Source organism: Bactrocera oleae, chromosome 5 (genome assembly GCF_042242935.1).
Source record: "Bactrocera oleae isolate idBacOlea1 chromosome 5, idBacOlea1, whole genome shotgun sequence".
Classification (NCBI taxonomy): domain Eukaryota; kingdom Metazoa; phylum Arthropoda; class Insecta; order Diptera; family Tephritidae; genus Bactrocera; species Bactrocera oleae.
This window is the reverse complement of record NC_091539.1, coordinates 53,614,004-53,638,139: the sequence shown is the minus strand read 5'-3', so window position 1 is coordinate 53,638,139 and position 24,136 is coordinate 53,614,004. Positions and strand designations below refer to the sequence as shown.

General features: G+C 34.3%; 1 protein-coding gene and 2 non-coding genes across 4 annotated transcripts in view; all 3 read right to left on the bottom strand.

The window, feature by feature from the left end:
• The window catches only part of LOC106623508 (uncharacterized), a 74,331-nt gene that overhangs the window by 7,009 nt on the left and 43,186 nt on the right, over positions 1–24,136 (bottom strand). The window contains exons 2-8 of one of the 2 annotated variants that reach the window (XM_036378521.2): positions 17,499–17,693; positions 2,880–3,360; positions 2,602–2,812; positions 1,692–2,524; positions 1,414–1,615; positions 1,075–1,348; positions 132–1,013 (exon numbers count right to left, since the gene is read on the bottom strand). In XM_036378521.2, the coding sequence (XP_036234414.2) occupies positions 132–1,013; positions 1,075–1,348; positions 1,414–1,615; positions 1,692–2,524; positions 2,602–2,812; positions 2,880–3,360; positions 17,499–17,693 (3,078 nt within the window). Of the gene's footprint in view, positions 1–131; positions 1,014–1,074; positions 1,349–1,413; positions 1,616–1,691; positions 2,525–2,601; positions 2,813–2,879; positions 3,361–3,534; positions 3,643–17,498; positions 17,694–24,136 lie in introns of those variants that run through there. The other variant, XM_070109683.1, reaches the window with a different exon arrangement.
• Positions 8,069–8,171, bottom strand: TRNAI-UAU (transfer RNA isoleucine (anticodon UAU)). The gene is made up of 2 exons: positions 8,134–8,171; positions 8,069–8,104 (listed from the first exon to the last, which is right to left on the bottom strand). It is a non-coding gene; the product is annotated as a tRNA-Ile (tRNA).
• TRNAI-UAU (transfer RNA isoleucine (anticodon UAU)) lies at positions 9,825–9,927 on the bottom strand. Its single transcript has 2 exons — positions 9,890–9,927; positions 9,825–9,860 (listed from the first exon to the last, which is right to left on the bottom strand). It is a non-coding gene; the product is annotated as a tRNA-Ile (tRNA).

Here is a 24,136-nt window from a genome sequence, read left to right as displayed (position 1 = left end):
AGTTTTGAGACCGTCTTACTGGTTATTAAACCTACCTACGCTTTCAAGATTTAGCTATAATCACCACAACGTGTAGAAATGTTTAAATAACTAACTATTTAACCGAGTATAGTTTTTGAATTCAAACTTACTGTGCAATCGTGCTTCTGATAGGTCGCCTCGGTGCACATGCTGTTTACCGTTGCTATAGAAATATTCTCACATGGTGCCATATCACCGATTTTCAACTGAACTCGCTGCAAATGATCACGTTGTCTGGACCAGCCTAGTGTATTGCAATTTGTCCAGATTTCCTCAACTCTAGGCGGCGTAGTTGAAGCTTTGCTATTCACACCTCCTATCGGCGTACGACCTGCAGCAACACCAACACCGCCGGTTGCCACAGGCACAGGCGCATAACGGCCAGCAGATGATGCAACGCCACTATAGTAATGAACTTGTGGCGCACTCTCTGGCAACGGATATTTATTGAATTGTTGCTCCACCGTCTGGGTCAGCGCCTCAGCATACGGCATTTGTGAGGCGGCCGCTTCAGAGTGATCAAAATCATAACGTGAATATTCCTCTCTACTTTCCGAGCTGCTACTACTACTACCGTGCGCGTCAACTGGATCCTGTTCCACCGCCGGCGATACAAAGAACTTTTGTGATTCTGCCAAATGACGTTGAACAGCGCTAGGAGTAGGCGGTACCTTCGGAGGTGGACGTTTGCCTTCTAGACGCTCAGCTTTGGGTACAAATGCGCGCCGTTTGGCCAGCTGATCTTGTTTGCGTTGCAGCTCATCGGGTAGGCATATAGGTCGCACGTGATCAGAGAAATTAACTGGTGTCTCAAGCCGAATCAATGCCGCTGTAGATCCCTCAACAGGGCTCTTGATCAAACCAATAATACGACGGCGCTGAGTCCACGGTGCATTGGATGAGAGGCGCACGGCACCGAATATGGCCATCCAGGTGGCGCGTGGTTGTCCTTGGAAACACGACTCGGTGGTTAATATCCAATCGTGAGATATCTTAAGTGAAATACATTTCAATTAATAAATGAGTGACTTAAACAAAAGACTATATACGAACCAGTGTTCCGTCACACACATGTATGTCCTCGCGATAGAGCGCTACCAACCAAGGCCAATCACCAGGTGAGGACATCTTTGGTAACGATAAATATTGTTTGGGCGATAATACAGACTGCACTCCACACTGTAACTCACCGCAGCCGACATAGAGTACCTGTCGCTTCTGACAATGAGTGCGTATAAAAGATATCTCCGGCGCATGGGGATCCAGCACACGCACGTAGTCTTCTACTTGTTCAGTATCGTTACGCACTTCAAATATTTCTACGGATCTGCACGAACATACGTGGAAAGTTAAAATCAAAAAATTTCTAAATTTATCAGTTCATTTACTTACTCATAGCCGAGAGATTTGCAAAGCGATTCTGCAACAGTTTGACGAACTATTAATTTACTGTCTGCTTCCAGGCCCTCTGCGCACAATTTTCCCACAACACCCTTTTCGGAAAATACCGCAAAACCTTCGGAGTGGAAGCGTGGTAAATAGGGCACCATCGGTTCTGGCTTTAAGAGATCGGCAGCCAGTGGTGCTATAGCAACTGTAAATTGAAAAACACGCAGAAATATTCCATGCATCATTCGTTTATATTTCGATTGCGTTTCTTTAATACTCACGACAATCCTTTTCATCCGAACCATCCGGACAGTCGGCTTTGCCATCGCAACGCGCCTTACGTGACACACAAGCGCGCCCTCTACCACAATATAATGAATTCGCCGTACAAAAGGTACAAGTGCGTTCATCAGAAAAATCCGGACAGTCTACGAAACCGTCACAGAGACGCGGACTTTGTGCATTATTTTGCAAATCGTGTGCACAATGCGGCTTGTGATGACAACTCTGTATGCCTGTCGCTTCCGGAAAAGTTTCACAATCGAAAAATCGTTTGAATCGTGCAGGTAAACGACTACCACAACCCCTCATGAAGAGCTGACAATATTCACGACACATCACACCCGGCGTCGGTTCGAATGAGCCATGTGTATCACAAGGTGGTTGCAGTAAACGGCAAACAAAATCGAATGCTTCACGAAAACACTCTGCATCCACTAATTCGCGAAAAGCAATCACGTCCGCTTGTACCTCCTCAAACGATTGATGGCCCAAGAAATTAGGATATGTTGTAATATTATAGCCGATCGAGCGGCAGTAGTTCAATTTGAGCGATTCACAGCGGCGCGGTGGCTTTGGCGTAGTAGTAATTATCTCGGTAGTATCATCTTCTCCGCCGAGTGGTGAAGAAGACATAACAGGTTCTTCAATGAGGCCGGTAACTTCCTTGATCGTTAGACTCTGTGGATCAACGGTCATATTGGCGAAATATTTACGATTTGGTGCGTTAATCTCCTCCGCAAAGAGTGCCAAGAGATCGGCAGTCGATACCAGACCGGCATATGGATCAAATATAAGATTGAAATGTACAACAACCTCATTGATATCCTCCGTGCTGTGGTTATTAACAAAATTGTTGAAAATTTTAACTAATTTACGTATTGGAAAGTGAATACGGAAATACAAACTTACCCATCCAGCGCCAGTATCTCGCTGCCTTCGTAAGCCTCACGCAAATCGGAACGTTTTACAATTAAATTAATACGCTCACGGAAGTCACGTGCTTTATGATTAAATCGCAAAGAATTCTGATCTGCCAACTCCATAGACCACTTATCGTTCATTACCAGAAATTTGCCGCGGAAGGTTCGATCTGGCAGCGGTTCAGGGCGGAAATATGTATCTAAAGATAAAATATACGTAAAAGTTGTTCAGCTAAACTGAATTGTTACCAAGCCTTTGACACTTACAACCAACATAAACGAAAGCGCCGGCCACCAGTAGGGCGACTAGAAATCCCGCTATCACAGCACAACCGCACTTCTGACTATCGCCTAGCTTGCGACGCGTGAAACGTATATCGGAATCTGTGGATAGCACTGACTCCGATTTTCTTCGATTACCGCCGCCGTTTGTGTGTGTGTGATTGTGTCCATGGCCATGTGCGGGTGGATTGGCCAATTGATGGTGACACAAGTCGGTAAGACCATTCGGCGTCGTACCATTCGCGAGAACACCATTGCTATTACTGCTGTTGTTGTTATTGTTGCCATTGGCAATAGTGTTACTGTTGTTGCTGCTATTGTTGTTGTTACTGCTGTGGCTATGATTGTGATGTGGTTTGTGGTGGCGCGCACAACGCGCATTGTGATAAACTTTCTGCGGTTGCGCTTGCGCATTTAAGCCATTTCCGGTTGAATCGCGATGTCCACTCGGATTGCTCTGAACACTCTGAAAATACGAAAATAACGGTATAGAATATAGACTATGTATATGTAGACTTGCAACATGTGCATCAATCATCGAGAATTTAAATTAAAAGGTTTTAAATATATGTATATCGTAAACTAAAATATATATCTTTATATGCCTATGTGTTGGATGCATGTATGAAAGTATAAGTACTATCATAGCTCTATTCTAATTCTTTATTCGCCTCCGCTCGAGTACTTGTAAGCATTGTGTAAGCACCCATTCACTTTCAATGACAAAAGCACCTGCTGTGCAGAATGTACCGCAGGGTACTGAGCAATACTGGACATTCGTAACACGAGTAAGACACTGCAAAAACAAAAATACCTCATCGACTGCAAGAATTTTGTATCGACAACCAGAAACGCGTTCTTGGCTCAAGGCTGACTACTTTGCAGCATCAACAATTCAGTTTAATACAAACCATTGTCCAAGTATTTTTAATAACCAGTCTGCACACGCCATAAAATATAATTAAGTTAGGTGAATATATGTATTTGTTGTTCTACATATATTTTATTATTGTATATAAATATACCCTAGCAGTTCAATTTGTTCAGACAACATGATTAAATTAATACCGTTATAATTGTTCTAGTATTAAAGTCAAATTCGAAAACTATTTGCATGGCTTCATAGATCACGACATCTACTTAATGAGGGTAATTAAATTTCAATAGAATGAGTTCTTTGACTTACTTGCTTAACACACTTAAAAATGTTTAAAAAAGATTTGTTTATAGACTAATCATACAAGCAGTAAGGAAATTTTTATGAACCTAACTGGCCAAAAAAAACAAAATTTGATTGTTTTTATAGCAATATAAAATATTCCCCAACGAGTTTAGTGAAATATTGTTGGCGTGACTCAGCTTGTATTGGGACGGGATTTTGGCAAAATTTGAGTAACTTAACCTCGCAGCAGGAATGTAGACATTGAATGCATACTTTATTTTAATAATAGGCCCTTACAGTATTTGATAGCCGCTTGGAAAATTTTCTCCTTGTACTTCTTGATATTATGCAACTATTGGAGTTAAAAACTTTTTCAACTCCTTGTAAAAATCTATTGAAGCTTTTTCATGTCAAAATGCACTCATGGAAGCCATTACCGATGGATGAATTTTCATTTTAGACTTTACTTAAATGTAGCTTTTATCGCACGACCACCCGGAGGGTACTAACAATAACAATACAACATTATATATTTTCAACTAGGACCACCCAGAAGAAAGTCGACCATTTACTTTCTGATGATGATCATCGCTCAAGATAAAAAGGAAAATTTCGGATATATTTTTTTAAAGTGTGAGCTTCAAATTCTAAGGTATAGCAGCAAAAAATAAAATAAAATGGAGCTTATATAAAAAAACGTAAACGGAAAATTGCAGTATGTATTTATATAGAATAAGTATTTTTCCATTATTCGACCATACATATATAGGCATATCGATATTGTAAAATATTTTTAATTTAATACACAATCTGCAGTCTGCTAAAAGACTTCGTTTGTGTTCAAATGACGTACCATTTGCTATGAATCAAGATCTTTCAGATCTGTCAGATTTGTCGGACACAGAGATGGTGGAAGTGTTAACAACGACTCCACTTTTTCAAAAATGCTTTAAGTAAACCAATTGAAGACCCCAACAATTCAAAATTTCAAGCTTTTTATACTAATGGGACTGCAGAGTAAAAACAGACCACTGAATCAAGAAAGATTGGGTTTTGGGATATAACATAACGGTTGGCAAACAAAATATTATAAATCCGACTTTAGTTTCTAAAGATAAGATTATTTTAACTCCATAGCACACCAAATTTGGTATTATGAAGCAATATATTGAGGCATTAGACAAAACTGGTTCGTGTTTTGTATATCTCTCTGGTATATCAAGAAAATTTCGAGTTTTATGTAATGTAAAACAAAAAGCTGGTATTTTTGATGACCCTTACGAAATCTCGAAAATTACACATAGCAATTAAAAAGTAGGCATCAAGTTTTTATTAGGCTTGATATCTTTGGCTGTTTTTATTTCCACAACTACTGAAGTAAACCTCTAATTGACTTTTGCGCGGAAAACTACACTATTTTGAAGCTAAAAATTATGTTTTTCTAAGAGCCATTGGCCTTTGAAAGACAATACAGACATAATTGTAAATTTTCGCTATAAAAGAGTTTCTCATCTCACAATCAGCTGCCATTCAGAAGAGGCAGCAGGCTTTGTATTTTTAATGCACCTCTCAAAACGACTTGTAGCAACATGCGATATCGCTATATGAATATTGCTGCATTTCTTATAACGTAAAACTCTGTCATGCCTAGTGGTAAGCGTTGTAATGGCCAAAAACCAGAAATGCATCTACCCAATTAGCGCCTTTGGAGGCATGCAAACTCTGACGGCTGATGAGCGTGTGTCTTCATAAAACATTGTGTTGTTTTTGTAGTGATTGATGCATTCAATTTTTACCATATTTGCATATTTTATAATTATTTTTTATGTGTTAATATCTTTTACCCATACGTATCTGCGTATGTTGCGATGGTCTGCTTTGAAGCTCATTATCGGAGTGTGAGACACTGAGTCTTCACTGTTTTATGAACAAATTGATTTATGATATGTTTATAAAAATTTTCTTCACACCTATAATTAACCATAATTTAGTGTTAGATACCATAGATTTTATATCGATAATTGTGAGGGCAGTTTGACACTAAAAAGTCATAATCAAAAAGAACTTGAACCGATTATTTTTTTACAACACTAAGGCGCATACATTAGAGTGGGTTGATTTACAGGTAGTTAAAAAAAAACGGAAAATTCGCGCTTGTGGGAAATGTTCTACGGATCATTCTGAACAACTTTGACTAAGAGAATATGGGTCTAAAACCGGTTTCGAGCCATCGATTTTTCAGATGAAATTTAATTTTTCGGGATTATAAAAATTTCTTTGTCAGTTTTTGAGATATCCCAATGAAATTTAATACATAGGTGCATTTTGCGATTCCATTGATCACATATCTCCCTTACAACCGATTATTCAGTTATTTTATTTTCCGGTTGCCTGCCTTTAATTAAAAAGCAGAATAGTCCTGTCAAAGTTATTCAGAATGATCCGTAGAACATTACCGGCATACGCGATTTTTTAGAAAACGAAATCGACCCGCTCTAGCATACATAGTTATTTTACAGTATTTCCAAATTTTCAGTTGTAATTTCTTTGACCTTTTACAATTGGATGGTTGTCAATCATTAAATGAGTCAGCGTCTATAGCGGTCTCTGCTGGGGCTTTGGCTTTTATTTTTCTATGAAGCTACTCAGTTCTAATTACTATTTGTAAATTTAAACTTTTTGTATACCTAGTGCATTTGGTATGTGTGCACATATTTTATAAGTTTTTGTGTTTTTCATTGTTTGCTTTAACGATTTAATGGTCATTGGCGGAAGAAATTGTTTTGATAGGAAAGTGTGTATTTGATCAGTATTTGTTGATACTTTTCCTCTTAGTAACTAATGTCACTGATCTCACGGCTCTTAATTAGTGAAGATGACAATTATTCTCCTCGAAAATTAAAACTTTCAAATGTTCGTAAGTGTAGTGTCAACATACGGAAATATATTTATGATATCGTAGTATGTGTATATATAATTTATAAGCTTGACGGAAATTTGGAGATAGATACAGTAAGGTATGAAGAAAATGCAACAGTTATATGAAATTAAAATTTTAATAGTGTTGTATTAACCCTAAATTAGGAGCATGGAATATGTTGAAAAAATAAAACGTAAGAGAATTTATCAAATAACATTGCATTTTCCAGTAAAATAAAATAATTATTAAAATTAACCATTAGAAGTAAATAATAAAAGAAGTAAGTTATTAGTATACACTGAATAGGGTATAGTAAGTTTGTAAAGCAGTTTATAATACCCAGAAATGAACGTCGGAGTTTCTATAAAGTAATATACCTAGTCCTGCCATACATTCTGTTACAAACTCAGGACGTTATAAAAAAGAAAATATCTATAAAACATTTTTTATAAAGTTAATTTTATTTAATAAAGCAAGTATTAGGTAAGTGATGTACAAAATTTTATTCGAAATGGTCACCTTTTGCTTTCGAACAAGTCATCAGACACTTCGGCTATTGATCAATAGCTGCACGCAGAGTTCTTATTGATATTGACAAAGCTGCTCCAACCAACGATTTTAATAGTAACATATAATATTATAAGATACATATGATTGCATATCCTATCTATACATGTATGTATATGTATATATATGTAAAAACATAATGAATAATAATTAAAACCGTATTATATTTTATAGCCAATTAAAATGTTTACCGACTCATGCGATCAAGCAACATTTCAACGCTCATAAAATCCAAATATACATATAAGTACGTATATACATATTTTTTTACATTCCTTTTCATATGTATATAGGTATATTTATGTTAAAATACGGCTTTAATTTGCCAAATTAGCGAAATATTTATGGAGCGCGTATTTAGCGCCAGCAGCTACGAGATAGCTAAATGAAACCACTTAAAATATTACATCCAATAACAATTTACACGCGAAACAAAAGTTCATATTGGCGAATTATATTGTTAAATTTTAATAAATAATAAAATCAATTTAAAAAAAAAAAAGAATTTTTGCAAAATAATTACGCTGCTCCAGGTGAGGCTCGAACTCACAACCCCGGCATTGCTCAACTTCAACACACAAGTTACTGATTATAAGTACCGTGCGCTAACCAATTGCGCCACTGGAGCGCTGCGAGGGGGTCTGGCCAATGTCAGACTAGAACCACAGCAAGCTGATGAATCATCGTCAACATATTCAAATGTTAGTAAAAGACGAAAAAGGCGAAACCGAAAACAATGCACGAACAGCAAGTGCCATTGACAAGAACGAAACACGTAAACCAGCACATACACATACACGCACACTTAAATGGGGCAGACGATTAGCTATTCTACAGATTATTAACATCACCAAAGCAACAAAAAAAAATATATGAGAATTGTCTGAATTCTCACATTCGTTTGTGTGTGGTAGCCATGTCTGGCTTGCAAAACGTCATCGTTGACCAACGATTGGGAGAAATAAGAGCAGAAAAAAAGCACACACCAAAAAAACAGAGAAAATCGGTAAAGTAAAGGAAGACAGAAGGTATGGTGGAATCTAGTTCTATATCAAGAATCTGCTTCTGTTCTTGTTCTATATACATACACGTACATATGTATGTTTAAAAATTAGCTTTTATATACATATGTACAAATATGTTACAAATATGTATATACATATGTATGTAGTGCAAAAAGAAGAAGAACAAGGTATGTACGTCTAAAAATACATTCAATGCCATATGACGTCACTGATAAGAGAGCACTTGAGTTCAACGTTTCGCAATAAAATGGAGCGTGAGCGAGAAGTTATCAACCGACTAACATATTTGTACGACATGTCGGCTGCAATTAGTGCTACAAATTTACATATTATAATCTTTTCATTAATTAGTTATTTAAATTTAATAATTTACAGTGTATACCATTTTATTAAATAGGTTAAACACAAAAATATATATAAAATGCCTAATATGGAATTAAATTATTTAAATAAATCGGGAAAAATGTAATTAATGGATTTATTATTATGGATTCTACTTAATGGCTACCGAAAATATCGATTTTATTTCTAATAGGTTCAATTCTATATTCTGTATTTAATTGACTAAATGTTTTAATATTAAAAAAATCCAAAAAATAAAAACTAAGTCAAAGTTATAAGAAAACAAGAAAAAACGTTAGCTTCGGCCCCTGAAGGACTATGCTGTTCAGGATATAAAAATTATGTAATAAAAAATTGCTTGCCTCTTCAAAAAAATTTTTCAATGTATGTACATACATGAATTCTGAAACAGTTTACCTAAATGTTAATCAACAAATGAGGTCTACCATTTTCGTACAAGAATTTGTTGATAGATTTTCACAGCTACGAAGTATACCTATTGGTTGTATTATTATTGCATAATTTCTCCTCATATGTACGAATGTATATACATATTGCACACTAAATACAAAAGAGTCACAACTCAAAAATTTTCAAAACCAATTTTTTCAATATATCAATTCATAATACACTTTTCTACCTATCTATTGTATTTATTTCATTATCATCACAATCTTACTTAACTGGAAAACCTCCGTTAGCTTTACTTTTGTGTTAATTGCGTCCTTAGCCTCCTGAACATTGGCCATTTTTCGAGTTGTGACTCTCTTATATTTAGTGAGCGATATCAGCTCCTTTTATATTTCCTATGTTTTGCTAAACAACTTTCTTGCAAATTACCTTTTACGGCAAACTTTTAAGATTTTCCAACAATTTTTGTTACGTAAAAATTTTTCTAAAATATTTACCAGTGCTGCTCCAGGTGAGGCTCGAACTCACAACCCCGGCATTGCTCAACATCAACACACAAGTTACTGATTATAAGTACCGTGCGCTAACCAATTGCGCCACTGGAGCGCTGCGTCAATTGCTGGACTAATTTCTGGTCAGTTGCCGCACTGCTCGACTTGATCGCCCGAACCACTATTATCTCATTTACGAATGTTGCCTCCATTGATTAACTTTGCAAAAACTTTACAAATTCGTTTAATATTCTCTAATGCTACTCAGTGCCTTATAGTTTTTTGACTAATTACTGTGACTAATCGCATATTCTTATTATTAAGTGTTGTGTTTTAGTGTTCAATTTCGTAGGAGTTTTATGTTACGTTATGAATAAGTGCAGTTATTGGCAATTATGAAATTAGAGAGTATTTTATACTATTTTGAAAGTACTTGAAAAGTCCTCTTATACTAAGTTTATGTATCTATGTATCAGTAGCCCCAATGATCCTTTTTTATATAAAATCACAAGTTCTAAAATCCCTCACGTTTTTAATAATTGTCAAATCACTTGCAAACAGGAAAACTCGACTCCCACATTATGTATGACGGGAAATATAGCCTCGATAGTTCGACAGATGAAACGAATTTTTCTCGAAAGCAAGGATTTCAAATTTTAAATTCATTAATACTACTTTGGTTTAGTTTCATGATTTCAATATACGTGCAAAAAAAAAGAAAAATAAGTAAGAAAAACCAAAATGCGGTTGTAACCGAACATTTTATATTCTCGCAATATTCAAAGGCCAAAGTCGGGGCCAAATTTACAGATGTTGGTAAAATTGTATATGAAACGAGTAAGCAAGGGCTAAAATTTCATTAATATATCTCACAGATTGGTCGATATTTTCGTTGAAAAGTCGGCAGTACGTACTGAGGTCTACATATTCGGTACCTAGGGGCTTGAAAAGTTATAATACGATTTGGCCCATGACCCATTTTTAGACGCGAGATAGTATACTTAGGAGACGTTATTTGTAAAAGTTTTATTTCTTAAGACTAATTTATGCAACAAATTTGGTTGAAATTGGTCGAGTAGTTCCTGAGATATAGGATTTCATCTAAAGTTAAGCGGGCTCATCATCCAATGTTTACTTCGATTTCTATGAAGCCGTGCCGTACCATCTTGGCTGTGTATCTTTGGTTGATATAGCTTTGGTAGTTCCAGACACATATACACTAAACCTATTAGATGGTAAAACCACGTCCATTTTTCAAAAGCCTTTAAAGTACATATGAGTTTCCCTACTTTGATGCTCTTTACCAAACTATTGTAGAATTTTGTAACTTACTTTTTGGTTTAGTTATAGCACTTTTTAATGCTTCGCTTAACGGCATTTCATCATCCGCAATACAAACTACCTTAGATTGCCAAGTAATACGTGTTCCAAGTTTCATCAAGATATCTCAATTTTTACTCAGGTTATCGCTATCACGGACAGACAGAAATCCGAAATTGGAGTTGTCGTCTCGTCATCGTAATATAATATAAATCTATATCTATCTCGACTAGTTTTATGTGATTAATAATATAGTCTGTGGCAACATGTTACGAGGGTATTATAAATAAAAGCGATTCATATTACAAAGTAGGAAAATTAATATCAACCTAGAACCTGTTGTGAAGCCAATGTTGCCGGCGCTAATTGAAACCGGTCAGAACTGTAGTAAGATACCAATTCATCATCACTCCACGACACAGAGAGTCGGATAATCAAAGAACAATGCAGTTGCAATAATCACGACTAGGGCAGTAACAACAAAAACAAAAGCAGTACCAAGTTGGCGTGGCATTAAGACACTAGTATTTTAGAACAATATCAACAACCAAGGCACCGGCAACCAAGTTGTTAGCAAAAGTTGTATTAATAAGAAGTAGAAGCAGCGGTGGGGAAAGGTATTGTTGTAGTTAGTGTGAAAGGCTTCTTGCTAGCAAGCTGCGGCTCGAATGCGGAAGCTGTGTGTGGTTTCTTCGTCAGTTTCAGGTTGTGGTTGCATGTTATGTACCATACCACTTACGTAAAGGTGTATACATATATGCATACATATGTACATAAATGTTATAGTTACGAGTTGCGAAGTAATGCCGTGTATGCAGTTAAAGTTGCTGTCTGCTGATTGCCTGATTACTTAGTTGTCTTAATTCTTACTTAGAAGTGTTATTAAGAAATCTGAAGTGTAGTTACTAAACTAGGTTACATAAAGATAACCGGCTGATTTCTTTTCTTTCATAATTTGATAAACATTTTATGCGCGCTGACTATAATTTTATTGTTAAACCTTTTTTAATTATTTTTATTCTCCGACCTTAAAGTGGCGGCGGGTATCTGATATGGAATGGAATTTCAAAATACATATATAAATATAGAATAACGTTTGTACAAATTAGGTTGAGTGATAGTAACATTCATATGACTGTTTTACTTTTGAGCTTTATATTCGAGTGGGGAACAAAATTTACTAGGTAGATGCTATGAGACATAGCTCAAAAGAATTTAAGACTCAAATCAAGAGGAGAAACCAAATTAAAGAGGTAAAATGGATATGTTAGTTGTGATGGCTAAACGAGTTTTCAACGGACGAACCACTTATCCTAGTGGTAGTCAAATTTTCTATGTTAACGAAAGAAGTATTGATTCATGGAAAATTCAAAACTGGATTAATCAAATTATTGCCCATCTGAAGCTTTAACAGTTTCCATTCCAAAAGCACTACGTTGGCTTGGCGGCCAAGAATAAATCAAGCCAATTTTTGATACTGTTCTGAGGAGAATCATATTCCAGTGAGGGCGCTCTACAGACACCAAAACAAATAGCAGTCAGTACGGAGAACTTCTAGGCTATAAGGCGATAATCAATGTAATAAATTGTCGTCGGTAGCGATCCCCATTAATGGTTTCACCCAGTTTTAGGAGCTCATAATTCAGCACGCCCTTCTGATCTCACCAAATAGAGAGCATTATCATATGACACCCAATTTCACTGCTTTTGATGTTTCCGGCTGATTTTCAACGTTTTAAAAAGGCTGCAAGAGTAACTACCAAAGATTCTGCAAGCTCGACTTGTGTTTGGCAACAATCTTCAGCGAGTAATACTTCCAGTTCCTCTTCAAAATTTTTTTTACCGCTGAGGACTTTCTTGGTCTTCCAAGCTAAAATCCCCACTTTTAAATCTTATAAACCACTTTTCGCACGTTCGCTTAGCTAGAGCATGTTCACCATGAACCTTCCACCAAAATATGATGACTTTCGGCTGAGGTTTTCTTCACTTTTTCAACAATGGAATAATAATCAAGTTACTTGGCAAACCGCACGAATATAAATATAGAGCCACAAAATATAATATGTTTTTTATTGGCATAGAAAGACATCAGTTCAACGGAACGTCGCGACGAAATATAAATTTTTCACTGTATTGAAATTCTGTAACCGCTATTGGACGTAATGCACCAAACATTGGCATAATTTTAAGTTCAAGAGCCGGTCAATCAGTTGACAGTACAGTATATTGCGAAAAACACTGCAAACATGAGATTTTCAACACAACAACACACAGATAATCATAACATACTTTTGTATGTACGAATCCGAAGATTTTTACAAAGGCCTACTTTCCCTCCACTAAATATACGACTTTGTTAACGAACAAAATGGCTAATTAAATTTACTTTGTGATATATGTGTATATACTTTGTATGTACAAGTGTAAGCACACATTGCAGTGGGACATGTATTTACCTAACTACACATGTATGTATGAGTAAGCGACTATGCTGCCACAAATGCATATACTCTTAGCTGGTCATATGCTATATGCATAATGCATAAATATTGCATGCAACATAATGCGCAACATGATTTTCTGCAATTTTTGTAGCTGTGCTTGACCAGCAACAACAAAATACCGTCTTCTGCTGCGTAAGCCGATTCGCTTTTCTTTTGTGTTTATTATTTTCTAGTTTTTTTTCTTCCTCATTGCGCAAGCGTAAACGTCAATCGGGTCTTTCTTCTCTTATCTCGGCAACGCTGGTTTTCATAACTATTCAGCCGACTTTCTTTCCCCATCTATTCGACTGCAGCTCATATTTCTTTGTGATCTTCCTACTATACTCATAATGCACAAACTATGTATGTATGTATATTTGTACATAGGTAGATGCGTGTGGTACAATACAATTTAAATTTTATTGACCATGTCAGTTTGCATGGTTCATAGATCGCCAATTCGACAAATGAGCGCAAAATAAAATTTTTTTTAAATATGCTTCGTTAGTGCGAATACTTAATTACATGGTACTACGTTAGGGTGTGATATTTTTCATAGGTGGTACGATACTTAAGAATTGATACTGATTTCATTGAGGTGTTAGGTCAGTTCAGACAATAGTTTTCTTAAATTGGTCCACAATTGGTAACCCTAGCAAAATTTGAATTCCTAATGGGAATACAATGCTCATATTTGAAGTAAAAGATAATTTAAAACAAAAAATAAAATCATCAAAGTTTTTCTAACATAGCTGAAACGAAAAACTTTCATTTAAAATGTTCGTAACATATGTAGTATATTATTCGCGCCCTTTTTTGACTTACGAGTATCTTCGCATGTTTTAGAAAGCTGTTATAGAGGTTGAACCAACAGTCCATTTATAAAATCTGATCAAATTTGCCCCGGAAACTGAACGCGCAAACCGCTGCGGTACAAATTTTTCTTCTAGATTGGTTCAATATTTTCTTAGATTCTTGGGAAGGTTGATCTCCATATGTCAATTAGTTTGTATTTGGCAGCTGTTTGTTTATGAAGTGAAAAGTTTGACTGGCGATATTTGCCATGAAAAACAATTTAACAACGAGTTGAAATTTTATGTTTGAAATTTTCTGTTTCCAATGGAATCAGGGCTAAGAAGTCGATGAAAATATTGCAGAAATATTTTGGGGAGTTTACTTTATCTCGAACACAAGTATTTGAGCAATATAAAGCATTTAGTGAATGTCTTGAAGTCATTGAAAACTTTCCTCATGCGAGTTAATAACGATAACGCCGAAAAAAAAATCGTTGGCTCAGAGAGATGGCAAAGAAATTCAACATTGTATAAGGTGTGCCAATGCAAGACTCGTACCAAAAGACCTAAATCTTTTGAAAAACCGACGTCGAATAGAGGTCGCAAAAGAGATACTTGTCATTCATCAAACAAACACATCATTACTGGTCACGAGACGTGGGTTTACGAATATGACGTCGACTATGTCCAACAATCTGGCGAATGGCGCTCCAAAAATGAGCCGAAACCGAAGAAACGAAAATTTGCCTAAGGTACTGAAAACCAGCGCAGCCGAGGCTTATAACAAGTGTATAAAAAGTCGGATTAACCGTTGACATGTTTGTTTCGGCTCAGGATCCTATTTGAATTAAGATTTGTATAAAAATACGTGAAAATGTATTTTTTTTTTTTAAATTTTATCAGTTGGTATATTTAAATAAAATATTACACATCAAATAACTTATTCGACAAAGTTCGAGAAATTTATGGGCAAAAAATTACGGATATGACCTAATGGACTTTTTTAACTCAAAAGTAAAGTTTCCAAAAGGTAACCAGATTCTCTTGATGAAATAAATTAAGATACATATAACGAAAGACCTGTCTCAGTTGAGACCTAGGATTATTGATTAAAAAACGCGTTCTTAGTTTTTACGTATGTATGTATTATCTTAAACGATATTTAATATAGTATAATTTTCATTATTTAAAAATAATATAAAAATTTTTTTAATCAGTATATACATATGTATGTATACTTGCTTAAAGCTACATAAGCATATGGAAAATTTTTAACTAATAAAGACTAACTTTTTTCGACATTTGAAGTAGAATCATAGCAAATCTCGCGCAATCAAAGCGCTCACCCTAATAGTTGTACAGTAGTACATTTGCACGTATAACAGCACATAATGTTATTGCTCTAAAAATGCTTTATAAAGCAGAAGCGTTGATCTCAATTACGTGATCGCCAATAAGGAAAACTTTTCTACTTTTCTCTCGCCACTTCTATGTGCACACATACACATCTTGAACTTTTTTAATTACATGTGCCGAGCAGCAGAAAACAAAGTAAAGCGAGAAGATGAGCGTAATAGAAATATTAATTGTGTTAATGTCATTAAAGTCAGTGTGCTGAAGACGTGCGGTTGAGATGGTCAAAAAATTAGTTGACTGATATATTCGTAACCATTTTTTGTTTTGTATGTCAAAGCGTGGCAAACTAAATTCGACTACGCAACTATGTAATTGTTTTTCAAATTGGAATTTATGATTTTTTACATTTACATAATGGGGCTACAACATGTTAATATGCATTATAGCAAGAAATTTTAGTCAACTCAATATCAAACAAAAATCAGAAATTTATGTAAGCAAGTAGAAAAAGTTTTTTAGTTTAAGGAAACTTATGTATAGCTAATACTTGTGTGTGCATAACAGGTGCGAAATAGCGGCAAAGAGGACACTCTTAGCTTAGTAATCAGAACAGGGTAATAAGCGCTCAGAAACAAATGGTTATTGGGTACAATCTACCCATGGCACTTTTTGTTAGAGACAACATTACGAAGAAAGTATAGGTACTTAAAAAAAGGTTAAAAATATCACTGAGCAGTAAAGTCGACTGAGAAGTAGCGCCCTCAATGGTTAGAGACGGCTCCATAACGACAGATGGAATTTTTCAAAAATAACATACACTGCGGAAGCCAAACTAATATGGCCGAATCATTTCTTTGCCCACACATTCCGGGCGGTTCTACTCAAGTAGAAAAGGATTTGTAGAAATCGCTGTTTCTGGGGGGAGTTCTATAAAAAAGGTTCAATCAACTAATCGTCCTTTCCAGGGACAATCTAAGGCAGCTAGTAAGGCTTTATATCTGATTGCCCAGCAAAAGCAAGATAGAGGAGTCAGGCTATCGGAGAAATTAATCCAATGAGAGAGTATTTCACATATATTAAACCCTGAAGCTTTGCTAAGCTCCCTTGATACTTGTACAACTGTCATTTTGACATGGTGAAGGTCCTTCTGAAGGTAAATTCTTATACAACACGAAGAAAATTTTCCATTTAGTAAAATAATACGTAAATATAACTAGCAAGTGTCGAGATTTTGTCTAAATCATAAGAGCGAAACCTGTATTCTTCTTCGTTACTAAAACTTTTTCAGAAGTCATTCCACCGTTTTAGGACTTCTTACTATTTCCTAGAAAGCTAACAAAATTTTGCGGCCTCTTTCCTTTATTAAATGTTTTAATTTGTTGGATTATAGACTTTTTGTTGTAGTTTTTGTATAAAAAAAACCAACAAATCGACTTAGACATTAATTTCACAAATATTTTCTGCGTTTTGGAAACTACTTAACCTTATATTAAGTATTTTTATAGTTAAAATTCGAACTACCTACCTACTTTGCAAACTCCTCAGGAGCTCTCTTGCTGAATATATTCTGACCGAGATAATATTACCTTAATGAAATTGAACGAATGTTATATAACATATACATATAAGTGCTGGTGTAATAAGACCTCCTAATCATATAATACTAGGAATATTTCTCTTATCTGAAATCATTCACACAACTCTATCAATACAATAATTGAGACAAGACTCACCTTTGCATTCCAATTTGTTTTGCCATTCGATATGTGTTTGCCACAAACGTTATTATTCTCTCGAGTAGTATTATTATTATTGTTGTTATTGCTGCTGCTGTTGCTATTGCTATTGCTTACACCGTTGGCCCCTCCAGATTTCGAAGATTTTTCCGCTGAGCTGCTCTTGCCTTCCGCGCTTGATTTCTGCTTATTCTGAAATAAGAAACAAAAAAGTGAAATTTTTAATTCAGAATTCGGATTTCATAGTAAATTGTTAATTAATATATAATTTTTATGTACGCACATATTGTACGATTATGAATAGTTAACTAATCCACAAACACTCTCAAGAGTGGAAATAAAAGTAAAAGTGAATGTATGAATTAAAATAATTTTATTGTTAGGTGCATAGATAACAAAGTAATTAACCGTTGCACAAATTACGGTACACAAATGCCCTGCGGAAGTTAATATATGTAAACATACATATGAGTGTACACAGCTAACTTAGGTATTTAGTACCGAAGCGAGTAATGATTATAAAACATGAAAGTAATGATAGCTTAGCAAACTGATGAGTGTTGCCACACATGCGCCTGCGCGCGACACCTAAAAGCTTTGTTGATAGCTGAGCTTTAAGCTAAGCATCACCAACAGAAAGAGAAAATGTGTAGAAAAGAAGTTGTTAATTGGAGTATAAACGGCGTTTGCTACTGGCCGCGAAATGTTTTCTGACACCTTCAATGCCATTGACAAAGTACAACAAAAAGATCACTGATAACTTTTTGAAGGACATAAATTAATAATATAAAAATTGGACAATATACTCGTAGTAATAAATCGAATTATTTTCCACATCATAATTACTAGTTATGTATGCGTACTATCTGATCAAATTTAACCCGGCCTGATAAAAAAAAAATACATTTTCACGTATTTCAATACAAATATTTATTATCACCTTCAAAATAGGCTTCTTGAGCTAATACACGCATGCCAAAGCTTAATCCAATTTCCCATACTTGTACACTTGTTCTTCAGTGCTTTCAACAATTTGGTGGATTTTGATGGTTTTTTGGATTTCAGGTGATATTGAATAGTTTTGACGACATATTCATAGACCCACGTCTCGTCATCAATACTGTCATTACCAAGCATTTCTTGTCGATTTTCAAATACTGTTTCTTTTTTAATGATGCAAGTTTTCGATTATTTGACGATCTTCACTGAATGGTTTGTGCCACCCTAAACAATCTGCAACATCTTCAACGATTCTATTGCTGTGATTCTATTGGAAACACAAAATTTTAAGCAAACTCGATGTTAAATTTTTTCCCACGGTCAAAATTGCTAAGAAAAATGTTCGCGGCGTAAATAAACAGGTGCCAGACTAATTGACATATGGAGAGTAAACGTTGGGGGGAGTAACCTAAAAATATTGACTTTCTTGCCGATGATAAAAATAATGCCAGTAGTAAAGTATAGCAGGCCTTATTCACAATGCGGGAATAACTTAATCCTCGGAAAGGAGTCAGAACGTACCTATGCTCACAAAAAGGTTAAGTAACAAATGGCATTGTAAAAACCAAAATTGTTGTCAAATATTACTCTATAACGGTTTCTTGTCCGAGTGAATTAAGGATAAATACTTCAATAAAAAACGGATGTCGAAGTTCCGATGAATTTCAACAAAATGCCATCTTATAGCTATTTTAAAGTAAAACGCTTTATCAAAAACAAATTTAAATAATTTAATTAAGTCTATTTGAAACCAGCCAAAGTGATTGCATGTTAAATTTATACTCACTCTAATCTTAAAACATCTGCGTGCGTGTCAACGCATGTCGAAAACAATGTAATGACCTAACACTGACGAGATACAGGAAGCAATAAAACAAAAAACAACAACAATAACAAATTTTACTACTAACCTTTGCGCGAGCAGTGCAGACAAACTAACGGTGCACACACGGTTTTAACAAAAAAATAAAATACAAAATGAGCACGCGTTCCAAGACACACATAACAAGGTACAGAACTCCGTTTGTGTGTGCAGCTTTCGTTTTTCACGAAATAAAGGTTTTTTTTTATTTTTCAACCACAAATTCAGTTAAAATACATTCATTGTCATTTTGGTTAAAAATTGTTGACACACTTCACTTGTGGTATTTCACTTCTTTGACGCTTTGTTGACACTTTGCTGTGTTGACATGATTTCGCTGCGTGACATTTACGCGTCGCAATGTATTCTAATTGTGTTAATTACATTTATGAACTATTAAAACGAGTTTTTAACACCTTTAGTACATTAATTATGACCGCTTTGAGTGGCTGACTCAGGCTATCCTAGATTATTAAATAAACAATTTTGAAGATGTGCTGATTTATATTGTGAATATTGAGGCAAGTAAAAAGTAAGTGCTAAGTGAAACCTAGAATACACATTATTTGGCTTCAAAATGGCAAACAAAAGGAAAGTTGAATATATATTAAAGAACTTAGTAGGTATGTACAGATGTGTTGTATATAAATAATGAAGGTCTGCACATTAAGGAAACGTCACAATAGTAATAAGTAGTTGGAAAAGAATGTGAGTAATTGGAAAAATGTATATCTTGTTTTATGGAAGATTTGCTGTAGTTATTAAATTATTTAAAAAAGCCAAAGAAGGGTTAAGTTCGGGTGTAACTGAACATTTTACACTATCGTAATTTGCAACGATCAAGAAAGCGGAAGTATCATCTGATTTCACCAATTTTCACAGTGTGTAAGAAGCAGCCAGAAAGAATTGTTGTCAGCAAATTTGTGTGATTCAGCTTTAAGAGTTTGTGAAACAGTAGACTTATTAGAGAGAAGGTTCACATCCACTGTTTTAAAAATTTTCAAACTGAAACCCAAATTACAGTATTGTATTTTAATTTATGTCATTGGTTTTATAGTTTTGTACTTAACGGAGTTTTGAACTGCATTTTTTATTTAATTTAGCTATTATTTCGTAGTAGCAACTGTAAAAAAGGCAGTTTTGTATCGTTTTTTCTATGTTCTGACTATTCTATATATGTTTTTCTATGTCCTGAGTAAATATAACATAGTAATGTATATTATTTTTATACCATTAAAAGACCTTTAAAAAAAATTTCAAATTTTTACTAAAGATTTTTTAATTGAAAATTTGGGTTTTTTCCGATATTAAGTCAAGAAAAAATAAATATTTTAAACATTAAAAGTACAGTGTGTTTGAGATTTGAGAAGGTAAATAACCCAAAAACTGGATTATGTGAATTTTTTACATAAATTTTGAGCTTATGTGAAAAAAGTCTGTATACAATAGTTAGAGATCTTTTCATTACCTACAACATTGTCATTATATAGGGCTTTTGCCGGAAATCGAGATGAGCCATTTTTACCCCTTAAATTCCACTAATATTCCACCACGTCCCTGCCCTTCCTTTTCTCGACCTCACATCCCGCGTAAATTATTTTTCAGTTAATGTTGGTTATTTTATCTTTCGTTTCCGATAGGTGTCAACCTACTATAGTTAAATTTTTTTTTTGTTTTCAAAAATTATCTATTCTGGTCTATTTCCTTTTATGAAGTAATTGAAAACATGATATGTAAACATGTACTCATTTCTACCCACCTACTATATATTTTTAAGTTTATACTAATATTTTCATTCAATTTAATTCACTTGTTATCATTACGTCAAAACAACTAAAATTCGCATCAAGTTTGTCATACTCCTCCAGCTACATGGTTAAAAAATCGCCAACGTATTTCATGACAAAAATTAAAGTGTAATAAAAATAGAGAAACAGAGAACTTAATGAAGAAGGCAATTAATTCACATGTGCAATTATTTGCTATGTAATAAAATTAAGAAATACTGTTAAAAAAAAAAAAAAAATTTAGTGGGGAATTCGCAACAATTATCTTTATTGTGAAATAAAGTGTTGGTGCAATTAAGTACATTACACAGTAAATAATCGTAAATATGTTTCTATTGTAGTAATGTAGGTTTTACAAAAAACCGTTACAACGAAAGAAGAATGAAGTAGTTATGATAATAAAAATTGCATTTTTGTCATATTTAAATTTCAATGCGAGAACTTTGCGAAGCTGTTAAGCATTTTACTATGGGAAAGGTAATCAATAGCAAAAAATTAGTATGTATGTGTAAAAGCACGAAAATACATGACACCAAAATACAAAAATCCAAGTAAATATCTAAAATTAATAAATATACAATGTCAATTTGTAAGTATGTAATTGTGTGTAGCTGCGGTTGCTTGTTGTTGAAATGGCAAGGCCGATAAAAATATCAGTCGTGTTTTGGTACGCGGCAACAATACAAAGCAGCAAAAATGATGGTTGACAGAAATAAATGGAGAAACAGCAACAATTTAAATATATGCAATAGCATATATGAATTATTGGTGCGATATAACGTAAGTAGTATTTATTTGTAAGTAAGTATTATATGTAGGTTTGCTTGTGCCTAATTATCTTAAGCAATAGCTGGTGCCGCAAACATTTACAATGTCATTAACAATGGCGTTGTAACAATTAATTTAAGTTGTATGTAAATGTTTTACGGCTATATTTATGTCTACTTAATTTGTAGTTTGTTAAATGTCTTTTGCTTTGATCTCTTAGTTCCAGTCATCATAAACACTTTTGTCTGAATTTTATAAATGTTTAACTCGTTAAATGATCTTAGTCGGATGTTGTGACCTTATCTAGAGAAGAAGCAAAATACCATACATAGATTTTTATTCGATGAAAATGGTTATGTACATATTAGCATGTGTCATTTTGAGTAACTTTTTTGTTTCAACTAAAACATGTGCTAAACACTTTCAAGAAGGTAAAAAAGAAGTATTTTAAAATGACATCGAAAAAAATCTTATTTTTGTTGCTTGACCTTTGAACATTGTAAAAATGAACTGCAAAATTGTTCTCGCAGGAAATTGAATGCTCTACAAAAAAATATCTGATGCAGTTAACCATTCTGAAGATATCCAAAGTTATTAACTTATATCCAAATATATTGGTTGAATTGTATTTTGTTTTTTATTTTTTGCTTTCTTGGAAGTTTTGGCCGTTTTTTCAATAATAAATATCTATAGACATATGTACATATGTATGTACTCTCAGTGTCAGAAACCTTATTTGGCGCACGTTAATGTAGAGTGTAAATGTTGAACGCAAAAGAGGTCTTCTGACTTTTCTAACAATTGTTACCTATATCTTATCCTATAGAAATCTAAGATGACTGTTGCAGATAAATTTCCGATATACAAATCAGGTATATTCATACATAATTAAGATTATACAAGCAATAACTGTACTAACCGCACCCAACTCACTCTTTTTGGTGTTATAAAGGAAAGAATAAATACTTCTATCGTTTTTTTCACTTTGCCCTGGGATATATCCTATGTCGTTGTCCCTTTTTCCGCAGAAAGCCCCTCGGCTAGCAAAACAAACCTCTAACAAATTTTCTGACATACAAAAATATTTTTATACAGAGTATAATAGTTTTGTACACCTAACGGTTTTTTGTATCACCTAAAACTAATCGAGATACATATGGAGTTATATACATATATATAAATGATCAGGATGACGAGACGAGTTGACTTCCGAGAGACTATCTGTCCTCCATCTGTCCGTCTGTCTGTGCAAGCTGTAACTTGAATAAAAATTGAGATATCGTAATGAAACTTGTTACATGTGTTTCTTGGCAATAAAAGTGAGGACGTAGCACCCATATACCTAATATCAAGATTTTTGAAAGATTTTTCCAGTTGACTTTAGACCACATATATTGGGCTAGTTATTTTAATGAAATTGAGAAATCGTGTTTTTCTGATAACAGTGTATCTTTATGCTTAAAATGGATAAATTCGGGCGAAAACTCGTACATGTTTTTGTTTATATTTTTATAAAATTGTTTGAAAATAAGTTTTCAAAAATATCGGACCAATGTTAAAAATTAATGCAATCGTCCTTCCATTTATATGCATCCAATGATTTGAGTATAATTTTTACTGACGAGAAGTAAAATAAAGTAATAAAACTAAGAGAGTCTATGACTCAAAATAAATTTATATGATACCAAATTTGATTGTAATCCAATCCCCATCTCGTTGAATGATAAAGTGGAACATTTTCGCTACATTTATTAATATAAAGTTTTGCTAATACATTTATTAATAGAAAGTTTTGCAACACCCCAACTTTGATCCCTGCAAGTTGCAAGAGTATGAAATGTTTCATAACACTCGAACGTAGCCCTTCCTTACTTGTTATAATATGTATTACTTAATTGGAGACTGCTTAAGACATTCTTTGAATGGTTTGCCAGATAAAAAAAAAGATTTACACTATATAGAAGCTAGAACATCTAAAAACGGTCAGCCAACTTATAATAAATGTTAAATATGAGAACGCGTAAATCGATTTGACCAAGTTTTAGCTAATTCGATAAATTTTTGGCGTAAAAGCTACCCATTCAAACCGAGTGAAGACGAACTATTTAAGTTGAAGACATTTGATTGGGTAATTGATACGATAGATGGAGCTGGAGCCAAGTTTTTTCTGAAACACCGCAAATATTAAAATAAGATAAGGAAAATTAAATTAAATTAAA